General features: G+C 37.3%; 1 protein-coding gene and 1 non-coding gene across 3 annotated transcripts in view; both read right to left on the bottom strand.

Moving 5' to 3' along the window:
• Nucleotides 1-20,000, bottom strand: part of LOC137977572 (regulator of MON1-CCZ1 complex-like) — a 34,379-nt gene that overhangs the window by 5,079 nt on the left and 9,300 nt on the right. For both annotated transcript variants that reach the window (XM_068824828.1, XM_068824829.1), the window contains exons 5-21: nt 18,422-18,508; nt 17,207-17,278; nt 17,046-17,114; nt 14,556-14,659; nt 13,060-13,155; nt 12,742-12,811; nt 12,610-12,645; nt 11,896-12,004; nt 8,025-8,078; nt 7,512-7,565; nt 5,664-5,722; nt 3,960-4,029; nt 3,101-3,210; nt 2,958-3,004; nt 2,190-2,256; nt 1,860-1,937; nt 211-276 (exon numbers count right to left, since the gene is read on the bottom strand). In XM_068824828.1, the coding sequence (XP_068680929.1) occupies nt 211-276; nt 1,860-1,937; nt 2,190-2,256; nt 2,958-3,004; nt 3,101-3,210; nt 3,960-4,029; nt 5,664-5,722; nt 7,512-7,565; nt 8,025-8,078; nt 11,896-12,004; nt 12,610-12,645; nt 12,742-12,811; nt 13,060-13,155; nt 14,556-14,659; nt 17,046-17,114; nt 17,207-17,278; nt 18,422-18,508 (1,248 nt within the window). The remainder of the gene's footprint in view (nt 1-210; nt 277-1,859; nt 1,938-2,189; nt 2,257-2,957; nt 3,005-3,100; nt 3,211-3,959; nt 4,030-5,663; nt 5,723-7,511; nt 7,566-8,024; nt 8,079-11,895; nt 12,005-12,609; nt 12,646-12,741; nt 12,812-13,059; nt 13,156-14,555; nt 14,660-17,045; nt 17,115-17,206; nt 17,279-18,421; nt 18,509-20,000) is intronic.
• On the bottom strand, nt 9,179-9,251 carry Trnav-gac (transfer RNA valine (anticodon GAC)). Its single transcript has one exon. It is a non-coding gene; the product is annotated as a tRNA-Val (tRNA).

Below are 20,000 nucleotides of genomic sequence, written 5' to 3'. Positions count from 1 at the left end.
AAGAGTAACATATTATGCAAAACACATTGCAAAAGAAATGCCCACTTATTTTTCTATGCACTAGTTTACTTGAGTCTAGGGTCTGTCATTACATGTACCTCCCAGAGACTCAACCCACATAAATAATGATTCACAGGTTATGCAGTTTTGTTGTAGATTTTAAACCATGAGTTTATGTACATTTTTGTAAAAGTAGGGAGAAAAAAGTACCTGATGCAGCTGGTAAAAACAGTTGTTGTGTACAAGAAGGTTGATAATGAGCTCATAAAGATAATGCTGTTGATAAAAAAGCAAACCGTCTGTAAACAAGCCTTGATCCTCACTGATCTAGATACCAAATTCCCTGACTTTACTGATTTGGTTTTACCTAAGGGTCAAAATCAATGTTATTTTGTTCTCAAGCCTATTTTTGCCAAGTTCTGCATTCCAAACTCTTGGCAGAGAAAGGTTTTAAAAGCTAGTCATTACAATTAACAAAGAAGAACACTTTAACCCTTTAAGGCCTCCATTGATGAGTAAAAATATTTTATTGTCTGGCGTTAGACAGGAGTAAAATCTGTAAGTGGCCACTGGGAGTAAAAAGGTTAATGGGAACAAAGTTCTTAAGTGAACCTAGATGTTGTTAATCTAACCAGGGACATATTTCAATGTGAAAATTAACAGCTACATATTCTCCAGTTTATTTATGTACTTATACTGCCATCTTTGCTTTTCTTACAACGTAAAAATTCATTTACATACTTATATTAACTTTTGCACGTACTCATTTTAATTTCTTTCCAAACTATCAAATTAAAAAATATATAGAAGCAGCTACATGTAATATTTTTGGGGCTGGACAATCTGCGAACCAGCTAGTCATGTGAGCCATGCCAGTGTTGCATTTAAGTCTAAGAAGCACCCATTTCAAATAGTGCCGATATAAAACAGTATTTAAACTGTCTAATCACCCATTTTAAAATGGTAGGCTTTCAATAACTGTGATTCGCATGTTGACTCGCATGCCTTGCCATGTTGGCTTGCATGACTTGCAACCATTGTCCTCACTCAATATTCTTGAAAATATTCAATGTAATGAACTAGTCTACAGCTCCCTCCCTTGATTAGCTCTGCTAGTTGAGTTGCAGGATGGCTAACAAACTTGTAGTAGAGCTTGTTCTTGTATATTTAACAACTATTCACCGAAGTGGAGATGGCTAGAGGTGGTGAGGTAACTATCCACCACTAGCCACCAACACCGAGGTGAATATTTGTTTTAGTATGTACTAAAACAGTGAGATAATAGAGCATAAAAAGATTTTACCTCGTTATTCCTGCAACAATTACAATATTTTCTGGTCCCAAACCTGTGCAAGTTGTTCGGACTAGTTGCATGAATAGCAAACTAAGGATATTTGGATTTGAGTTGATAATCAGCGCGTGCCTTATTGTTGGATGCGTATTAATTAATTAACAACAGCTTTCTCCACCATACTGCCCTCACAAAGGGCCTCAACTATGTGCTGGTTTTTGGTAAAGGAAGAAACCCAGAGAGTCCATGGAAAAGCTGCATGTCCTAGGTTTCAGTTACCAAAGGGTAATGAAATGAACTTAAAAAACCATGCTTTATTGCAGGGAAATAGGCCATTTTCGATATATTAAATATTCAGCTTGAAAGTGAGGCAGTGAGGACAAAGACAATAGAAACACAAGGGAATTAATGTGAAAAATATTTACATATCATCCACTTTCCTTTGTCTTTGTCCTCACTGACTCGCTATCAAGCTGAATTTTAATATATCGAAAAAGGCCTATTGTCAACCTAATGAAATGAAGGACTAACATTTACTAGCTGTGTAATTAATAATACTGTTTATTACCTCTACTTCAATTTCAAACTGGTTAAGTGAGCGAATGTACTCTACTAACACAGCGACCATGAATTTATACTTGATACTCTAAAATAACATAAGAAAACAATGTTACAAAGTTTGTATAAATTTAACAATATCAGACTGTTTTATAGTTGTAATATTATTCTAGAAATGATAAAAACAAATCAAATTGTTTGAGTTAGCAATCCCTTTTTTCTTGTCCAATCTGACTACAGAATGGCACTAAGAACCCTGTAAGTAACAGTAAACACCTACTTCTTGACGTCTTGGAAAATTATATAAAATAATAAGAGAGCATTTATTTACATGTTTCACCTCATTCTCAACAAACATGGACAAAACATGAGTGTACATCTCTTCTTGAGTAACAATTGTCTGGCACCTAGTTTATGAAAAATAAACCAAACAAACAATAATTATTCAGGGAAATTTGCTAAAGAAAGAGAAAAGGGGTACAGGGTAATGGCGCCATTGTGATAACACTAATATGCCTTCTGCCAAAAATTATTATAGCATTTACTTGAAAAGACTGAATTGCATTTGTAAGGAGAGCTGTGCTAGGCAAACTGTTCCAAGGAGGACACACCTAGGGAAAAAAGATTACTTTTTTTTATGCATGAGAACTTAAATTTGAAACAATGTAAAAAATATTTGAAGGGATTATTTTAAGATTAAATATTTTAGTCAAGATGAATGCTGGAGTGTGTCAGGAAAAGGGAGAACCAGATTGACCTGACCTGATCTGACCTGCTAATCGCCCTTTCTTGCAGTCACAGAATTACTAAGGGCCCAGCTCAACGAGGTCGGACCGAATAGGCGCTCGCCCCCTGAACACGACCCATTCTGTACAGCTTGGCCGATTTGAGTTAGGGAGTCAGTTTATTGGCCAAAATCCAAGAAAATTGGCCAAAAGACCTCCGGTAAGGAAATGTACAGTAGTTGATTTATAAAACATGTTATGAATCTCAAATAAAATCTGACGAAGTGATAATAATTATTACTACATTAATGCCATAATACATAGGTAGGTGTGAATCTATACCACAGTCAATTATTTTAAGAAGAAAATCAGGGAACACAAACCTGGTATGCTGTTTCTGAGGTGACTGAGTCCTGGAACCATCAGGTGACTAAATAATCAATAAAGTCAATACTGTATCATTAAAAGTGAAAATTCAAATTATTAAAAAAGGAAAAATGAATGCAAAGAAAATTAATGATCTCACATGTTGAGACCCTTGTTCCACTTCCTGTGTGTAGCTCCTATGTGCCAAGTTCACCTTGTCAAACATGCGTGCTATGATTGGCAAGCTGCATTGCCTCCCTGGTGTCAAAGCTGTTTCACCAAAATCAACACGAAAAAACTATAAACCACTTTCATAAAATAATAATGGTCAATTTAATATTCTTTAGGATTTATGCTAATTATGCCTACGTATGGCTAATTTTTTGTGAAAATACATCACGACACGTTGGCATAATGTAAAAATAATAATAATGTGGCATTAAACTAAAAGACACGGGTTTCAATAAAATTTGAAGAAAGCAGCTGCTTTGAACGGAGAAACTGACTGCATCAACAAAGTTTGAAAGAATTTTTCTTTAATTACTTCAGTTTCCTGTCAGCTTAAGTAGTAGTTGACAAGTTTTGTCGACTGTATGTACATGTAGGTACTTTTTGAAACAATGAAAAAATCTACTTCTTTTTAAAGAATGAAAACATTAAAATTGATGGGTAAAAAAATTGAAGCAATTGACTTTTATTATCAAGATTTCATGAAACACTGGAGTCCATGTTAAAAATTAATGGGTTGTCCTAAAAGCCGGAATCCGGAATCCAGAATCACAGGTCATTGTTTTACCAATACAGAGAGTAAAAACTCCTAAACATTCATAAAAGCTAACCTTAGGCCTAAAAACGTTTGTTTAGGCCTAATTAGGCCTAAGGTTAGCTTTTATGAATGTTTAGGAGTTTTTACTCTCTGTATTGGTAAAACAATGAGCTGTGATTCCGGATTCCGGATCCGGCTTTTAGGATAACCCAAATTTAACCTGTGTCGTTAACAGTCTAGGGAAGATTTTTACCTTGTTTAAAAACCGTAAGGATCACTGTTTTGCTTTCTCTCCTAAGAAGGAGGAAATCAACCAATAGGCCCTGGGATAAATAATGAAGACAAATTATGGCAAATTTTAAATTACCGGAATTCTTACTGATGAATGTGATTAAGGATGGTGCCTACTATTGTTATTGCGCATACATTCTGCGCATCCAGATACTCGGATTTCCTGTCGCTGATGCTTACTAATACAGGGATATTTTTGCGCAGTTTAAAATTATCCGGAGAAAGTAGATCTTTGTAAGTACTCTTGGTATCCAAAAAGAAAATAGGGGGTAACTATGCATTTTTGAGAGATACTTAAGCTTCAATTTGAGAAAGAACGCCACACATTGCTTTGTATTTTAAAGCCCTTTACAAATATTATTCATGAATTATCTTTGAGAAATGCGTGGTTACCCCCAATTTTCTTTTTGGATTTCAATAACACTTGTTAAGATCTACAATTCCTGCATAATTACACACCGGGGCAAAAATTACTTCAATTAGTAGGCACCGTCCTTAATTGTCTGACTGTATTCTGAGACACCAGTGATGTTGAAGTTGGGGAAAAGAGCCAGGGGAGACTTTGTGATGCTTATTGAATCCATGTGCATCTAATTAGGAGCATTTCTGGACATATTTGTGATTTATTCACACATGTACTCATAGATCCATTGTTAAAGTATGAGGACAACAGTCAACAGAATTTAGATCTCATGTCACATTGCATAACCTATAAATATGCAGTTTAAATGTTACTAGTGATGAGAATCAGCTGAGATTTTATTAGCGATCATCGGAAATATAATCGGATTGACCTACCGGTAACCGAACCAATCCATTGATAAAAAGAACAGGTCTGTTTCACCTGTGTACAAGTCACCATGTTTGTTGTGAACAACATGAAAACGAGACAACAAGGAGAGGACCCTGGGAACCAACTTGATTTATAAAATAATTAGGATTGTACACACACTCTCATTGGTCAATAGCTGTGTCTAGATGAGAGTATGTAAACACGGCTGTGACATCTCACGAATTTTGATTTGTTATGTATTGTCAAACGCGCGTTTTGATTGGTTGGTAGTAAATATGAGCATGTGTCAAGAAAATCTGTTTCAATCAAAAGGTGAAAAATTCAGCATTTTCCTTTATTTGTTGAATTATCTTTGAGACAGTACTGTTACAGTTATGCAAACCCTTGACTTCATCTCGGGTTTGCATAACTGCCTCGAATTCTCCCAACCCCTTTCATGTTTATATCAGGTTATGCAAACATGGAAAATGTTTTCTATTGCTTAATTTCCCAAGCTTTTTATATCTGTTTTGCTTTCACCTACTCTTTTTACCTTTCTTATCGCAGTAATTACACCCGTAGATCTAAAAATCTATTTTACCGCCAGCTACTAATGTAGAATAATTTCAAAAAGAGAACCATCAAGGTAAGTATTTTCCCATATGAAATACACAATATTAAAATTTATTAATGTGAACAAATTACAAAATGCAAAACCTACAATGTAGCATGGTCCTCGTATAAGGTTAGGTACAATAATATTAATTTATTTGCAGGAAGTTCATGAATATGGAATTCACAATGGCTTGCCTGCAGCACACCATCACAAATACCCTTACAGATTTAGCTTCCACTTGTATCACAAATAAATGGTTATTGGGTTAGTACACGCACCTTGTCACCTATCATTACGACTAAGGGCTCTAGCTTTATCATCACTTGCCATAAGCAACCTACACAACGTAAAGAAGCACTTTAAATGAGTTCATTAATAATCATAGTAACTGATCGGACATGAGGGAGGTCCAAGTATGCATAAATGTAGTGTTTTGAGACTTGCAATCATTTAATGTAAACGACCCACATGCTCTACGAGAGACCCCACCTCTGTATCAAGGGATCATGGATTAAATACAGTAACTGTTGTGTTTGAAACAAGTGGTTTTCCAATGGCTATTTAAGCATAAACACCACACATACAGATCCACATACAGATTCAGATTAAGATCCTTGGTGTAAATCTTGACAACAAGCTCAACTTTAGAGATCACATATGTGGTGTGTGTAAGAAAGTTAGCAGGATAATTGGAATTCATACTAAGACTTAAAAATCTCATCCCAGTCAATGCCAGTTTACTTTTCCACAAATCAGCCATTATGCCATACCTTACCTATTGCCACCTAGTGTGGCATTGCTGTACAGCACCTAATAGTCGTAAATAGGCCATTTTACAGTTGTTTCCTCAGCGACCTAGCCTATGAATGGCTGCAAGGCTGCCGGTGACTTTGTATTGATACAGCCCCCACTGCTTTTATCATGTAAATTGTGTTGTTGTAATGCTAATTAGTCCATATTAACATTACAATAGCAAGAAGGTTTGTATAAAAACAGCGTCACCGGCAGTCTCACTTCCATTCTTAGGCCAGGTAACTTAGCTACAACTGTAAAATGGGCTATTGGAGCCCTCACAAGAAACAGCCTTAAGATTAGTGTATAATACAACTACCAACAGTTGCTGAAGAGAGCTAAGTTAACCACTTTGCTGAATAGGAGGTTGTAGGATATACTCATTCTGATGTTTAAAGTAAAAAACGAATTAGAACTGAACCATATTGCGGATATTTTTAATATTAATGAGGAGAATACTGATAGTAACAGAGAAAGAAGAAGAAATGCAGATTGTTTTACCTCGTTTTAAAACTGTTGCTTATATGGAAGATAAACTTTAATGTTAAAATGCATGTGTGAGCCAAAAATGCTGAAACTAAACGGGATAGGTTACATGTTCAGTTAACCTAAGCATAAGTGGCATTCACTCCCACATCCTTCAACAATCGATGTTAAGTCCTTTTTGCATATCACTGTCCTAAACGCTGTCAAAATTCCAATCTCTCTCTCCTCTTTGCTTAATTTTGACCACACTTGAGGTCCGAGAAAACCTGAGAGAATGACTATAAATTATTTCTTAGTCTGAAAAGTATAAAAGTGTACTTAGTTTGAATAATGTAAGTGAACTTAGTTTTAATAATTTATTGTAAATTGCCGGTTTTTATATAATTATGTTTTATAGTAGTTAAGCTTAATTTGCTATAAATGTGTCCCAAATTAGTGCCAAGAGGCACTAGAATGCTTAGACACTTTAATAAAGGTTATTTATGCATGTGCTTAGTCTTCGAGTAGCTTTGCCCTTGTCTTATTTTGAGTTGCCTTGCATGAAACTTTTTTCAAGATCTTTTTCTTTTTTAAAACGATCTTTGGATATGTTTAAAGATCATCAAAGATCTTCAGAAATCTTTATTGAAGGATGAAAATCTCTGGAAGATCCTATAACAATCTGTATAAAAAGGGAATCCCACTGCTTGATTCTTTGCAGGTCCTGTGCCCAGTGTTCCTTTTTTTGTTTTCCTCTACGAGATACAGTGTGTAAGTGACAGCCCTTCATTTTGGTCCAAAAAGGATAACAGGAAATTGCTGGCCATAGAAATGTCTATTTTACTACAAAACTGAAGATTAACACTCACCAAGCTTAGCATCAATGATAATGTTTGGTTGAAACACTATCCAGTTCTGGGAGTCTACAAAAACACTGTGTTAAGGAAAAAATCTGATTTCAGTACCAGAAGGGTTTTAATTCTCAGCACAAGCATCAGGCTTGAAGACCAAACATACAAATTTCCAATATTATTATCACGGCATGCTCAGATCAGAACACCAGTAGTCATACTGTAGGTGGACCCACAATGCCAACCTTATGCTTCCTTGAACTGGTAAATCAGTTAAAACTGTTAAACAACATGATTGCAATTTCACAGTGGGTATTTTGTGTTTTATAAATAGGTGTAAAGGACTGCACAGAATTATTAAATTTTAGTCACACCTATAACAAAAATCAGGTTAACCATTTGATTTTTGGGTTGTCCAACTCTCGAATCAAATCATGGCCGAAAAACATCATCTCCCACCATTTACGTACAAAAGTTATAAATTTATGAAAGTCAAGACAACATTCATAGCTATATTATTGCATTGGATACACATGTCACATGATATCCTCCTCTTTCTGATACCACCAGTGTGGTCTTTCTCCTCTGTCAACAGAAAAAAAATATTGATATTGTTGGCATTGATTAATTAATTAAAAGAGGTTGTACAATATGCAACCCAACATGTGGGTTGATCAACACGTGAGCCAAAATGTGAGTCAACATGCAAGCCATGCAGTTATTGAAAGCTAACCGTTTTAAAATGGGTTCTTAGACTTGAATACTGTTTATCAGGACGTATAGAAAACATGGACCCCAGGTCTATGGACCACCCCTGTGGACCTGGTCCATGGACCTCTTCATGGACCCGGTCCATCCCGGTCCATGGACCTCTTCATGGACCCGGTTCATGGACTATCCCTGAGGACCACCCCTCATTTTGTAAATTCAATACGGTATGTTTTATAAGCAGAAAAATCTTTAGACGAAAGAGAGAAGTGATCATCACACTTATCTGGAAAATTTAAGCAGGAGCACTTGACTAGAGCAAACAACTCCCATACTCAAGGCTTTCAACCCCCAAACTATTCAAACATTGAAAATTGATAGAGATGGGATGACAGAAGACATCATAACGCTTGTGACGTCATTTCTGGAGTCTCCTGGATTATCCGGGAGAGTTGACAGCCCTGCATACTAAGCCTACGTCACCATATTCTTAAAGACCAGGAGCCCATGTGCGATCTATTTTTAGACTGCCTTTTCTGAAAAAAGACAAAGACAATTTCTCCTTTTAGGAGTAAAGTTGTGCCACATTTTGAAGGGAATGAGTTTTAATTAAAGTAAACTGGTACATCTATGTCTGATCACAATGCCAAAACTCTTTTTCTATTATTTTTGCAAGGTTATGGACCATTATGTTACATTTTTTAATCGGATCTTGACAATCTGTGAGCCAGCGAGCCATGCAAGTCATGTGAGTCTCTCATTTAAGTCTAAGCACCCATTTCAAATAGCGCTGATAAATAGGACGTATACAAAACATGGACTCCAGGTCCATGGACCACCCATATGGACCCGGTCCATGGACTGCCCCTGTGGACCACCCACCTTTAGACAAAAGAGGAATTAAGTGATCTTCACACTTATAATTATGGACAATTAAAGTTGAATTGTCTCAAATTATAACACCTGAGAAATTCAGGTGGCTCCAACGGGATTCGAACCCATGACCTCTGCGATGTCAGTGCAACGCTCTACCAACTGAGCTTTAAAGCCACTCAGTTGGGAGCAGGTCAATTTGTTAGGCTCATTTGTTCTGGTGAAGGGCTCGATGAATCAAACGAACTTATATTTGAAACGTGGGTTATAGACGCGGGTTATGGAGCCACCAAATAGGTGGTATAAGTGTCTATAACAGGCTATTGCTTAAATCAGTAGACCATAACTAGCAGCAAACAACAGCCCTACAGTATATTCCTGTCACGGCGTTTTCACAGACTGCGATTTATTTTGTGAATTGCATTTCCCGCTAATGAAATTCAGGAGCCCGATGACCTAGTATCACAAGAAACCGGAATTACCGGTAGCTCTCGAGCATCAGCAAAAAGGGAAGAATTTTGGCAGAAAGGTATTTTAACTTTATTTAATTTGATTACCTTAGCTTCTTTCAAATGAAGAGCCAATTCTGTAATTTGGAAAGCAGAAATAAACCCTTTTTTTTGTCCTCCAGCATGCCGCTGTTTTCAAATCGAATACCTCCTTTGTTTTTCTCAGGGACACAATTTTACTTCATTATAGTTACTGTAATAATTATTAAAAAACAGTTATCAAAAAATATTTGTTTCCAAAAGGGTGCATTCATGTACATGTACATGTATGTATTTTAGTTGTATAAGGTTTACCTTCAGTTTGAAACCTCCAAACCACAATTAAAATAATGTGACCAAATGATTAAAGAATTTCAAATGAAGGGACAAAAGAGATTAAAAATGAAGAAAGTGTAGACAGGAGATGTCATAAGTTCTGTGAAAACCAATGATCTTGACTTTTCCAAAGTTCATGTTGTGGCTGAAATGGTGGACATGGCTTGCAACTTTGGAGTTTTAATCAAAATCTGCCCGTCTTTTTGTGCTCCCCAATTCGGGTCTTTAAAGATCTTTCTGTTTGGCAATAGTACACAAAATTACACTGTGTGCAATTGATTTTGTACACTATGCCTGATTTCTGGCGGTCAGAATCGTCTAGCTCTCTGGGGTGCAAGCATGAATTGTATGGTCACCCCTGCAAGCTTCCCACTACGTTACTTTAAATAGCTTATGACAATGAAGTTCGCGTTCAGATCACTGATGAAAACTTAAGCATTAGCCGAGACGTCTGTTGAAAAATATCGAGAGTCAGAGGCAAACCTTTTTCCACAGAACCAGGGTTTTCTTTAAGGTTTTAAGTAGCTGGAGTTTTTTGCAAAGTAGACGGTTGTGGGTCCGGAGGAAAACTGAAAACTGAATGCCGGAAAATGCATTTCCCGGCATTTTGGGCCATGAAACTCAGACATTAGAGGGATGAATCAAGCTGCAATTATACTATAAAAACCATGTAAAGACAAAGCGACTTTTCAATAATACAACCCTATAAACAAAAAGTCGAGTGATATTTTTGTATCTTTTTGGTGGTTTTGCTGGAGCTAACGAGCCTGGGAAATATTGCCACTTGACAACTTGTAAACATGGCACATACTTTGAAGGACTAGACCAGCAAAGGCTTCTGATTGGTTGTTAAATAAAGAAGCTGATTGGAGGATACTAATTGGCCAGTGGCCTAAAGGATGTTTCGATCCGGTTTAGGTGTGAAGATGACACACATTCGTTCCATTGTGTAATTAGCGGGAAAATATGCTTGCGGAACTTGGTTGCAGTAATTTCGAAAATTGAAAATCACTCGAACGGTTAAAGAGTGATGTAGTTTTTTTCCAGAAGAGTTTAGGTGTTCCGTAAAGCAGTGAGGGTTGATCAAGAGTGACGTGGGATAAAGATCCGTTGTCATGTTGAAGCGTAGAGATGCCCTCGAGAGGACGAGCACTTACGCTGGCAAGTAGGTTTTAACTCCGAGGAGCGTTACGTTCAAGTGTTTAAATAAAGTCTACGAGTCCTCAGCTTCTACGTTCGTTATAAATGATCAACTGAAAGGTTCGAAGTGAAAACGAAGGAGCGGTTAGTGAATGATCAGGGGCTAGTTTTGTTCCTCAGTTGAGTTGTGGTAAGAGATGCGTGAACGCAGGCTGAGCGTGTTGCTAGCAGAACATCATATGTAAATTTCCTTCTGGATTGAGAACAAACCTTTTGAAAGTGTTTCTTTGTTTATAAGTTTTTTATGATTGCGGCGTGATTAAAGGAAGTTTTGCGCGGACTAAAACGTCCTTGAGTGATTTTTCCTTCCGGTAAGATACAATCGGTGGCTGTTTAAAGATATCGAAATCCAATATGGCGGACAACACTGAAATCATATTTGTTTCCCGCCACCGCAGCAAGATTTTTTCAAAACGAAAGTCTCAAGCATAACGTTTTTAAACTGCCCTTGAGTCAGAAGTCTTTTATGTGTTTTCAGAAAAGATAGGCACTGCAAATTTTTATTTGTATTGAGCCCAAGTAGTTTAGACCTCATAAACATCATCTCCTCTACATGTCTTGACTCTTCAAACAATGAAAGTAGCCGGCGAAACCTGACAGAGAAGCAGGCGAACTTCGCCGGCTGCCGGCTCTTATATACAACCCTGCAGAACTTTAAACAAAACAGATAATGTACAATAATTTCATAGCCTAAGACCCTTCATCAGCCTTGTTATTAAAAACTTCATGGGTTTTGAACGGTTTTGAACACACACAAGCACTGAAAAAACACTGTCAAGCTTGACTGAAAGACTCACCTATTTCAACCACTGCTTGTTCAAGTGGAAGAGGAGCTAAAACTGGTTGATGATACGTAATTTGACCATCAAAATCTCCTCCAATCCTTATATCAAACAACATGGATGTCTGTAGCATAAAAACAACTTTATTTCAAAAATAAGATCTTCGAAAATAGACAGCAATTACCTTCCTAAGAGGGGACTTTGCATAATTATGAAGGGGTGGGGATGCTGGACAGAAATTTTGAATTAAACCCCTAATGGAGACCAATCTGGGCGTGGCCCAGGCTTTTTTGGACTTAAAGTCCACAGGTCACAGGTCTTTCTACCAATACAGAAACAACCTTACACCGTTTACCATGCAATGCTAACATTAGGCCTAGAAGGTTTTGTTTAGGCCAAATTAGGCCTAACATCAGTGTTAATGAATGTTTAGGATTCTTTCTGTATTTGTAAAACAATGACCTGTGTTTTGTACCTGCTGCCTAAAAGAGACCATATTAAAATATACTACAAATTTATATTTTGATTTGTAAGTTTCTGGCGTGCATCCCTAAACAGGGTGTTCATGGGTACTTGTACATATGATGATGTTTTGCCTAGAACACCCTAATTGAGAGCAAAATCCGAAATCTACACCCCTAAGCTAGACGACGAGGCATCCCTGCCCCTTTCATTTGCTCCTACATGCAGGCTCTTTAAGATTTTGACACTTCCATAACTAATAATTACCTTTGAAGCCTGATGGTGCACAATCACAAGGTTGTCCTAGTGTCAAAGAAAAAGTACAGTTTCTTAATTGGCATCAACAGTTTTTCAAAGTCATTATAAAAAAATGCCAATAATTTGGTTCCTTTGTCTTACCACAACATTGACAGCAAATCTTCCAATCATGTTCAGCTGAAGAACCGCAAACCTTTTGGCTGGAATATCCCTGGAAATAAGGGAGACTGATAAAATTAATATGAAACGAAGGATGCCCTCGTATGTGACCATGCATACAACTACAAATTTACAAAATTTATGCAAACTAAATTTATTGAGAAAGGTGATTTTTTTAAAAAAAGTGAATAAGCATGGAAATTGGAAGCAAAAAGGAAACATGATACCAAGTAAAAAATAGGGCCAACATAAAAATAAATTATTGGAATGGGACATCTCATACTGTATAATAATAGAGACCTTTGTAGTTGATAGAGCACAATTTCAGCTCCAACTGGACCAGTAGTGGTATTTCTTTGTTGGTTTCTAAGGATTACAACATACAGCTGACCATCTCTGTGAAGGAAAAAAAGGGATAGAAACCTGGAAAAATTATATTGAATATTGTTTTCAAAAAGTCCCGAAAAAATCATTGTGATAATCACCCATATCATCATCGTCAGATGTCATCATCTTCACAACCACCAAAACCAGTATCTACAGATACTGACATTACCATCACCATTTTGTTTTTGTGATGGTCAACACCTTCTTCATTACCAACTCCAGTAACCATCACTGCCACCATCATCATGATAAACCACATCGATAAATGGGGGCCAATAAAATTATTATCCTTTTGTCTCTGTGCTAAATAAATGAAACAGACTAGCCTCGCTCCAAAGCAACCTTTCTTTTGTATTTTGTCCATTCAAATGAGGCTTGTTGGTCTTATTAGCACAAGGAAAAAGGAATAATTTAAAAGCCACGATTCATGGGGAAGCATAGTTGGTGCAGTTGGAGAGCACTCGCCTCCCACCAATGTGTCCCAGGTTTGATTCCCAGACCAGACCCCATAAGTGGGTTGAGTTTGTGCTGGTTCTCTACTCTGCTTTGAGGGTGTTTCTCCGGGTTCTCCAGTTTTCCTCCCCCAGCAAAAACCAGCATACAGCTGTTTCCAGCTGTGAGCTGTGCTCGAAGGCCATACATGGACCGTATAGCGGCTGCCAGAGGCACCAGGCGCCAACTTAAGCTTTTGGTCGACCTTGTCGAGCTGCATCATTGCTGTGATTTGTGACGATAACTAGGGAGACAGTTACTATTAGTCATTAATTACAATTATTTATGAATATGGTCTATTATTTTTACCCTTTTAGTACTAAGGGGCTGACAAGTAAAACTGTCTGGCATTAGATGGGAGTAAAATTATTGTAAAGTGTTGCTTTTAGGAGGGAAGTGGTAATCAAATGGGACTGAGGGCAATTACCAGTAAGGATTAATTTAATGCATTCAGCATTCAGTTATAATTTTTCCCCACACATGATAACATGTACTAAGCACGGCTCTTACGAGGGAAAGGGTTGAAACCACCTTCACCACCACCAACATCATCACCATCTCCATGCAAGAATATAGGGACCTTAAACAAGGACGACGGTGATGACTATCAGAATGTTTTCTAAAAACGTTTCCTGTTACAGCAGTAATTTTGCGAGTACTGCAAGTTGCTCGGCATGGAAAGTGAGAGTCCACATTGTATGAATAAATTTGTGAGAACAGTGTGGATATTTAGAGAGAAATTTGAAAATGTTAATGGCATCCTCCATAAGACCTCAAATTTGATCATTTCACATCGTTGTCAAGACCAAGAACAGCAACAAGAACATGTATTTTTTTGCTAATTAAACCTGTTATTATGTGGCGCTCTGGTAGACGTGGTCGTCATCCTTACTTAAAATAATCCAATGTCAACTCACATGTTTGCAAGGGTAACATCTCTTTCTAAGAGACTGGTTTTCTGAGCTTTGGAAGCTGCTGGAAGGTCAACCTCAAACTTAGGTAGCCTCATCACAGAGCCAGCCTAAATTTAAGAGGATTCAGAGAAAATTAATGGCAACTCACCAAGAAAATATTACATCCTAAATTTTGCGCTAATTTTTTTCATTAAGTATTCCAACTCATGGGTCTCTACTATTACATTTTACAGGCAATAGACTCCCTTTCCACAAATTATTCAAGGATGTACACTGTACATATAGCTTGTTTTACATGATAGGAGTGCATGATGAAAGTGAAAAAAAAGTAGAACATGCAAAAAATAAAAGAACATCATTGCATTTATTTATTGTTAGCAATAATTTTACAGGTTGACATTGTTGCTAGACATTATTTTTATCTACAAAATTTATACAAGCTAGTATGGTAATAACAATTTATTTATCTTCCTTTTATTTCTTAATTTGAACATCAAATTAAGCCCAATATAATTAGCTATTGATTGATACATACATGCATACATACATACATACATACATACATACATACATACATACATACATACATACATACATACATACATACATACATACATACATACATACATACATACATACATACATACATACATACATACATACATACATACATACATACATACATACATACATACATACATACATACATACATACATACATACATACATACATACATACATACATACATACATACATACATACATACATACAGACTTTAAGTGACCGCTGCCCATAGGAGCTTTTCAGGGACAATGAAACACAATCACGACACAACAGAACATTCAACAACAACTGTTAAGAATCCCATCTGGCTGCGGGCACACCAGTTGGCTATTTCCAAGTGCAGTTGAGAAGTTGAACCAGGGACTACCAGGAAGAAATTCAACCAGTGGTCAGTGGATCCCCAGATCTCAAGGCAAGCGCCCCAACCACTGTGCCCAACTGCCTCCTGATTGTTCGTGATTACCTGGTAGTAATCATCAGCGGCCCGTTGCTCGAAGCCTGGTTAGTGCTATTCGTTGGTTAAGAGGTATCAAAACCTATAGGTTTCCATGGCATTTAATGCTGGCTAGCACTAACCGTGCTTCGAGCAACCCGGGCCAGGGGTTTCAATGAAATTTGAAGTGGTCAGCTGGTTTGAGTAGAGTAACCAAAAGATATCATCATCAAAATGAATTTTAATGTTAGGTTTGAAAGAATCTGTCTTTAATTACTTACATGTACACTGAAAGTTTGGGTAAAAAAGTACCAACTTCTCTGAGTGAAGTAGCCAACACTTTTCATCGCCTGTTACTACCGGGGTATTATTACATTTTCAACCTAGGATATTGCATTTCTAGCTTTCTGATTGGCTCACTCAATCTCGGTTATCAGCTTATATACCATAGTGACCTTATATGGAAAATGCCTGTGTCGGTCGCTTTGTAAACAACCTGAGACAACATCCTGCCTTCTGTATGTAAAACAGTTCAAAATTTAATGAAAATTTAATAAGACAGTTATTCCATTCGTGCTTACTGGATATGAGGCTGGTTATAGCCAACTCGGCACTACTCGCCTCATTGGCTATTTACCACCTCATATCCAACGCGCACTCATGGAATAATAATGTCAATATTTTGCCTCATTTACTACTGTCCTTAAGGAATTTCTTGTACCAGTAATAAAGTATATTGCTGGTAGTTAACCATAGCAGTTTTTACATGCAATTACAAATAATTATTAACTGTAGATCTTAACCCATTGACTCCTGGGGGTTCCCCATTCACAATTAAGATTGTCTGGCATTAGACAGAGTAAAATACTAAGTATGGCTGGTTTAGGCTGGTTTAGGCCAGTTTAGGTCTTTTCTTTGGGTTAAATTTATTATATACAGACCCAGTTTAACTAGACTAGAACAACAACCTCAGAGCTGGTATAACAAACTAATATGAAGTGCAGTGAACATTCCAGATAAGTTTTAAGACAGGGAACCCTCATGAGATTAAAAGGGGTCAATCTGGGATCAGTAACAACCAGGTCTCTGTAACTTTTTCAGAATCTACCTGTAGTGTTTGTATGTACATCCGGGATCTCTCCAGCGCGGGAACCCGCATGGGCATAGGCCAAGTGATTGTGTAGGGACAGTGTGAACTAGGAGAGTCTTTCGATTATTGTTTTGATTAGCTTCTTTGTGATCTATAAGGACATTACACTACCCTTGATTTGTTGGGTTAGGTCTTCAACTTTTGTTAGATTTTGACTTTTAGTCTCATAGACCAACCTCTTTTCTGGAACACTTCCTAATAGAGCATCAAAGAGACAGCTTTAATAGTCAATACTATATATGGTGCATAGCTTTTCCAGTGAACATGATTGTTCTCACTACTTCCATAGAGAGAAAATACGGTAATGATTTATCTTTAAAATGAGTCAGATAATCTTGAACATACTCTGAAGTGGTAAGGATGTATGACATTTCCAAGTCCAGAGGATGACAGCAGCAACACAGCACTTTCAGGCTTAAACAACAAACAAAAATAAGGTTTTAATATATGAAAAATTCAACATTACTGAAATAATAAAATGAGTTTCACATGACTTTACACCTTACCAAGAAAACAAACCAGTTGACTTGTACACTGTAATTCTTTATCATTTTGAGGCTGTGTTTATCAGGCAGAACCTTAAGATAGAATGGTAAGTAAGCCAAAAGTTAAAAAAAAAAAAGTTTTAAGGACCATGCCCCTTAGCAGCTTTTCAGGAAAAACAAGAAAAAAAAAGGGGGGGGGAGGTATAAAGATATCGAAAAGGTCCCAGCTAGTAGGAGCTTAGACCTGTGGTTGGCAATTAAGGTGATTCCCTAGAAATAGAACACTGTTGTAACATGTCAAGGGGATGATTAAAATGTAATAAAAAAGGGGGGTCACCATGCTTGTTTCCATGGTACGATGCTGACGAATACGGCGTATAATACAGAGCGTGGTGTCACTCTATGGTTAATTCAAGTACAGTACGTACCTGAAAAATGTATTTGTTTAAATGAATGCATTTGTGAGTACTTAACACTCAAAAATACAGTCATGTAGATTAACTTTAGTGTGGGCTGGTCAACTCATAATAGCTCCTTACATACAATTTAATGAAATTGCCAAAAAACTTGCCATAGATTTTTTCACTACTCTAATGAAGACACCGTTCTCAGCAAATATACAAAATACTTGTTAAGGCAAAAATAGCCATTCCTTGACGGCTTGGAGTCAATGAAAATCTGCCATTTTATCAATGTGCCTGTGCTACTACGTGCGCCAATGACGCAAGAAATTCTGCGCATCTGCAAAACCAGGGAATTACCTTAATGAAAGCACTTTTATGTGCCTATGTGCTTGAAAGCACATTAAGCAGACCAAGAACCTCTTTATTTCAATACTAAGCAGGAACCATTTAGACAGCCTCTCTTGTTGTGCCAAAAGGCCAAGGGTACACATCACAGATTACATCGGGGGAAACCAGAGAGGAAAGGGTTGCCATGCCAACAAGGTCTGGCATGGGTCAAGAGGAGGTACAATCATTGAAATTGGTCTTCCTCTTTCTCTTTTCCCACTTATAACCATCTATTCCAGCAGGATAATTTTTCCTAATCAGTTACATCTTTTCAGATGCCCAAAATAGTTTTAAATTTGATTTTGTCTTCTCACAATGTTATCTAGCCCTTGGAGCTCTTTCTCCCAAGAGATTCTACATCACCTTCAAGGACTTGGGGGACTCAGGACAGACTTATGCCCTTGTCTAGTTCAAGGCTACTGGTTGTCAAGCTATGGTTTCTTACCTGGTAAAATTCAAGTCCTTGATTTGTAATAAAAACTATTTCATTAAAATTTGTCCAGTTGAAGCCAATAATATGAGCTGACTTACTCTACAAAACACAAAGGAGCAGAATAACAAAATTAATGGTCATGGTTATCCATAAGACAAGATCATTTAAAACAAATTTAATACTAAGTATTTTTTGATGAGCCTAAATAAAATTTACACAAAGTTAAAACCAAGCCAATGCAGCAGTTCCTCCTGTGATATCTGGGGAACTCCACGGAGGTTTGCAGGGGCATTGTCATGTGCTTTGGCTTGAGTCACCTTGTTGCTTAAGTACTGGCTTGCTTTTCCCTCCCTTCCTCCCATGTTTTAGGGTAAGTATCCATTCCACACACCAGTCTCAGTGATGTGTTAACAGGTGCTGTGGGAAGTGGACTGTGGCTTGGTTGCCATGGTGACCTCCTTGCTGCTGAGGAGAGTGCGCGCATGCTCCTCATCTCTTGCTACCTTTACAGCACCTTTTTTTTTTCCGTGACATTTTTTTACAGCACCTACCCACCAATAAATTGGCATAGTGTTTTAACCTGACTTAACTTATCAACAATAGAGGTGGCTGAACACAGTTTTTGATACCTATGTTTCATTTACCTTTTTCTCTAAAACCGTTGATCCTTCGGTCACCAAAAACAGTAGCAAGCAAGTTAACACAAACTTTGGTTTTTGCTCGTTAAGCTGATGTATATGCCGTTGCCATGGTAACATGAATAAATGTAAACAGGCCTTTAAAATTGGTTTTGTTTATTTGCAGAAAATGTGGTCGTTATATTTTTTTTATAATTTGCATGCAACAAGCTTGTAACGATGCTCACAAGTTAACACCATTTAAATAATAATTTGACAGAGAGATCTTTAATTATCCCTTGGTGAAGGTTCACTGGAATATCTACAATTTCCTTCGTTAAAGTTCAAATTTTTTTCAATACTCAGGGCTCGAAATAACGGCCGGTCAACAGACAATGTCCGAACTGATTTTGGAGTTGACCGGTCAACCTTTCGTCTTGCCAGTCATGTTGACCGGTCACATTTAATCGTTGAAATGAATTAAAATTTCCATGCTGTTCAGTTGTTTCAGTTGTAGCAAGTCGCAGAAACGGTACATGACCGAGCTAAAATGAATTTGGCCAGTCATCATGTCCGGAGACTCTCCGGAAATTATTTCGAGCCCTGATACTCCAGTTACTTATTTCTTAAAGTATTTTCATGCCAAATTTCGTTAAATTCTAACAAGTGGTTTGTGAGAGTGCATATTTCATGCGCTCAAATGGGCCCTGAGGCCGAAAGGCCACACGTGCGCATACATGACATAGTGTATGGCACGTTTATTCTGTTTTGAGTCTTGTTCGCTGTTTTGCTTTTGTTTGTACTTTTATATCGTGTCCTTAAGATGTTCAGCTGCCAGGGTGAGCTTATTTTACTGTTTATTAGCCACTAAAGTGTTTTGGTAAACTAGGCCCGGTATTTTCATTCGGATTCTTTGAGTCGCTTCCATATATATTAATTTCTGTAATTTTCCATTAGGTCTTACTGCGTAATAA

Source organism: Montipora foliosa, chromosome 11 (genome assembly GCF_036669935.1).
Source record: "Montipora foliosa isolate CH-2021 chromosome 11, ASM3666993v2, whole genome shotgun sequence".
Lineage (NCBI taxonomy): Eukaryota > Metazoa > Cnidaria > Anthozoa > Scleractinia > Acroporidae > Montipora > Montipora foliosa.
The sequence above is the reverse complement of the archived record's forward strand: the minus strand, read 5'-3'. Positions and strand labels throughout refer to the sequence as shown.